This window comes from Nicotiana tomentosiformis, chromosome 10 (assembly GCF_000390325.3).
Source record: "Nicotiana tomentosiformis chromosome 10, ASM39032v3, whole genome shotgun sequence".
Taxonomy (NCBI): domain Eukaryota; kingdom Viridiplantae; phylum Streptophyta; class Magnoliopsida; order Solanales; family Solanaceae; genus Nicotiana; species Nicotiana tomentosiformis.
In genome coordinates, this window is record NC_090821.1 from 33,385,338 (window position 1) to 33,389,934 (window position 4,597).

Here is a 4,597-nt window from a genome sequence, read left to right on the forward strand (position 1 = left end):
TAAGATAATATAGCCACAAAATTCGAAGAGACAATAAACTCCGCTAGCTAGTTATAACTTTTTGTCATGCATTTACCATATCAATAGTATTATTTAACTATAATAAATAGTTAAATAAATATTATTCTTTGATTACCAAAGTCATTACAAGAGCTAGTCCAAAAAGAAAATAGAGATATTTTAGGAATAATGAATTTTAAATATAAAAATTAGATTTTTCTAAAATATAAACTATTTAGTAATTGTATTTAATCAAAGAATTTACTAATTCTCAAGAATTTACTAATTCTCAAATAACAAATTTTAAAATATAAAAATTAATCTTAAGCAATAGATCATTAGACTTAAGGCCTCAAAGCTTATCAACTGACTCCTTGATATATATATATATATATATATATATATATATATATATATATATCAAGGCCTCAAAGCTTATCAAATGGACATCAGTTCCCTTGCTGACTGTACCAGTCAACTGCTCACAGTTGTAAAGTTGCTGCAACTGTTCCTCTGCACACACGCAACAGTGTGATCAATGCAGCAGCCACCTTCTAGGACATGCCTTGTACCGGATATTGCTTGCATCATCCAAGTGACATCACTTGTACAATATTAACATGAAGCAAAGGAAAAACAACACACTTGCACATTCTAGAATTCATCAAACTTCCTCTCAAGTATGTTGCCGACTTGCAAGTGATTCCCAGGCTTCAAGAACAAAGAACAACATAACGACGGACATGTTTCCAGCATTGTATTATTACATGTCCCTAGTTGTATTGTACCTTTGTTAATATGATCTAATTGTAATTCCTACTTGGCTTAGCTAGAAGCATTGTGTAGGAAACAAATTGTAAAACCATAAACCTTGTGGTTGTGTCTTGGCTAGAGTTAGTCGAGTTGTGAACTTTGTAATAGAGTTATTACAAAGAGGCTTATAATAGAGTAATTACAAGTGAGTGAGGGATTAAGAGTTTAATTTCTAGGTTACAATAGGTTGTAATCTGAAAGTTGCTCGGTTAGTAAAGTTAAAATCCTACGAGTGTAGGTCGTATTTTTTAATCCCGCGAGCTGAGAGTTTTTCACGTAAAACTCTGTTGTGTCATTTACTTATCTCTTTGTGTGTGTTTTGTGGGAATTGATAGAGAACCCGGTTCTCTATACAGTTTGGTGGACCCTAAGTTTCTATCAATTGGTATCAGAGCAGGTTCTTTCTACCAGGTTAATACCTAGAAAGGATCCTCATGGCTGCTCCATCAAACTTTAAAGAAGGTCAATCTACCTACAAACCACCAAGATTCAATGGCCAATACTACGAATGGTGGAAGACAAAGATGCATGATTTTATCATGGCTGAAGATTCAAAGCTCTGGGATGTTATCTGCGATGGTCCTTTCATTCCTATGAAGACCATTGGGGAACCAGCAGTGACAGTTCCCAAGACCAGGAAGGAGTACAACGATGCTGACTGCAAGTCTATAGAGAAGAACTTTCGAGCAAAAATGATTCTCGTCTGTGGTATTGGACCAGACGAATACAATAGGATTTCTGCCTGTCAATCTGCTAAGGAGATGTGGGAAGCTCTCCAAACAGCACACGAAGGGACAACTCAAGTCAAGCAGTCAAAGATTGATATGCTAACCACTGAGTATGAACTCTTTAGGATGAAGGATGATGAGTCCATTCAGGACATGTACACTCGCTTCACCTCTATCATCAATGAGCTCTATTCTCTGGGAGAAATCATTCCAAGAAACAAATTTGTCAGGAAAATACTTAGTGTATTGCCTGGTTCCTAGGAAAACAAAGTAAATGCTATCAGGGAAGCAAAGGATCTATAAAAGCTGACCATTGATGAACTCATTGGAAATCTGAAAACTTATGAAATGAAGAAGAAGAAGGATCATGAGAGAAGAGAGCCCAAAAGGGAGAAGACCCCGGTCCTCAAGAAAGACAGCAATGACTCAAGTGGTGCGGATGCTGATATGGCTTACATGACAAAGAGATTTCAGAAGATGATTCGCAGAATGGAGGTATTCCAAAAAGGGGTGGCTCCAGCAAGCCAAGAGGGTATGACTTATGTCATAAGTGTGGGAAGCCAGGACATTTCATCAAGGATTGTCCTCTCCTCAAGCAAGACTAGTACAAGCACAACACAGACAAAGCAGCTAAGAGGAACCCTATTCTTGATAAAAGATTCAAGAGAAAAGATGCCGCTGACAATGTTGTGAAACAAGCTCCTACTGCATGGGGAGACTCTTTCATCGAATTTGGAGAAGATGACGAACAAGGTGATAACTCCATGATGGCAGTTGAAAGTGAAGCAACTGATTATGACTCTATCTTTGCCCTGATGGCAAAATCTGACGATGATGAAGATAATGATGATGATGATGAGGTAAACTTTCTAGACGTTCAAAGAAATTTGAAGTCTTATTCTCAGAAAAAGCTTATATCTTTAGAAAATGTTTTAATTGATGCTTATCACAATCTTATAAATGATAAAAATGCTTTAACTATGGATCTAGGAGAGGTATAAAATGAGAGAGATGATCTAGTAATCGTAATGGCTGACCTAAAAGAAACCATCGAGGATCTAATAAAAGAAAAGAATGTTCTGATTAAAAAAGTTGAAGACATAGAAAATGAGAGAGATGACTTATTGATAGTAGTCATGGACCTAAAAGAAACAATAGAGGAATTAAAAAGAGGAAACAATTCTGGGACTATCCAAAAGGGAAAGGAAGTTGCAAGTGAGGCACACATTAAGCTTGAAAATAAAATCAATTCTGTGAAATCTAGTCTGTGTGCTGAATTTGAAAGAAACAGACAACTTCAAGAAGATCTAGGAAGAGTTAAAAATGACCTAGAAAAATCTCTAAAGTGGACATGGTCCTCTGATAATATTACTGCCATGTATGCAAGCAAGGGTGGGAACAAGTAGGGAGTCAGATTCCAAAAGGAAAAGATTCCCTACAATCCACATAACAAGTATGTTACTATCCCTGAAAATTAGCTTTGCACTCACTGTGGCAACACTGGTGACTTTAAAGAAAACTGTAAGGCTAAATTACAGTCTCAACAGAAAAACAAGGTATTTGTTGAAAAGGTAACTAGCGCTAAGGAACCTGGTCCCTCTATTAAAAGGCGTGTATTGCCTTCCTGGACAAAAAGAAGTTTAATTCACCCTTTTACTCACTACAAGGGACCCAAACTTGTTTGGATTCCTAAGTCTAATCCTTGATTCTCTTGTGCAGGAAGCAGTGAAAGAAAGCAGCCAAAAATGATACATGGATAGTGGTTATTCTAAGCACATGACTGGAAGTATCGATGATTTCCTTTCACTCAAAGCCCTACAAGGAGGGAGTGTGTCCTTTGGCAATGGCAAAAAGGGATACATTCTGGGAGTAAGAAGAATTGGGAAATCACTCATTCACTCAATTGAAAATATGTATTATGTGAACGGCTTGAAATATAGCCTACTGAGTGTGTCCCAAATCTACGACAAAGGAAACAAAGTAAAATTTGTGTCACAAATCTGCACAGTCACAAATCTTGTGATTGGTGAAGTGGTCCTGATGGCAAAAGATACAAAAATATTTATGTTGCTGATTTTGAGTCCTTGCAAAATGGGAACCTCACATGTCTGAGTTTTGTTGATGATGATGCTGAACTATGGCACATAATATTAGGTCATGCAAGTTTTACGTTGCTGAACAAATTGGTCAAGAAGGACCTGGTTCGTGACCTGCCTATGTCAAGTTTCAAAGACCACAAGGTGTATGATGCATGTGTAAAAGGAAAGTAAGTCAGGTCCTCCTTCAAGCCCAAGAAGGAAGTTAGCACCTCAAGTCCACTTGATCTCCTCCATATGGATCTGTGTGGACCTATGGGGGTGCCAAGTAGAGGAGGAAAGAAGTACATTTTTGTTATAGTGGATGACTATTCTAGATTCACCTAGACCTTGTTCCTGCGAACCAAGGATGAAACTTTTCCAGTGGTTGTTGCTTTTGTGAAGAAGATCCAAGTGAAGATGAGCCATAATGTTGTGTGTATAAGATCTGATAACGGCACAGAGTTCGATAATGCAAAATTTGATGAATTTACTGCTGAAAATGACATAAGTCATAATTTTTTAGCTCCAAGAACACCTCAACAAAATGGTGTTGTGGAGAGGAAAAATAGGACTCTTGAAGACATGGCAAGGACAATACTGATTGACAGTGGCATTGCAAAGGGTTTCTGGGCAAAAACAGTTAACACTTAACACTGCATGATCAAGTCCCTCCTGAACAAAACTCAGTATGAACTGCTGAATGGAAGGAAACCCAAGCTAACACATTTAAGAACATTTGACTACAAATGCTTTGTCCTCAACAATGGCAAGGAAGCACTTGGAAAATTTGATGCCAAAAGTGATGAAGGAATCTTTCTGGGCTATTCATCACAAATCAAAGCCTACAAAGTCTACAATAAAAGAACTCAATGTGTTGAGGAAAGCATACATGTGATCTTTGATGAATCACACCACCTATGTGGGAAATATTCACATGATAAGACTGATCAGGACGGAGAGCAGTTAATAGTTCCTGGT

At 37.5% G+C, this 4,597-nt stretch overlaps 1 protein-coding gene across 1 annotated transcript; it reads left to right on the forward strand.

The window, feature by feature from the left end:
• The first annotated feature begins 1,247 nt into the window (after positions 1-1,247).
• On the forward strand, positions 1,248-1,802 carry LOC138899977 (uncharacterized). Its single transcript, XM_070186678.1, has one exon. It carries the CDS (start codon positions 1,248-1,250, stop codon positions 1,800-1,802), a length of 555 nt encoding a protein of 184 aa, XP_070042779.1.
• Positions 1,803-4,597: the final 2,795 nt, after the last annotated feature.

Coding starts and splice junctions, on each gene's coding strand:
- LOC138899977 (XM_070186678.1), top strand. CDS start 1,248: ATGGCTGCTCCATCAAACTTTAAAGAAGGTCAATCTACCTACAAACCA.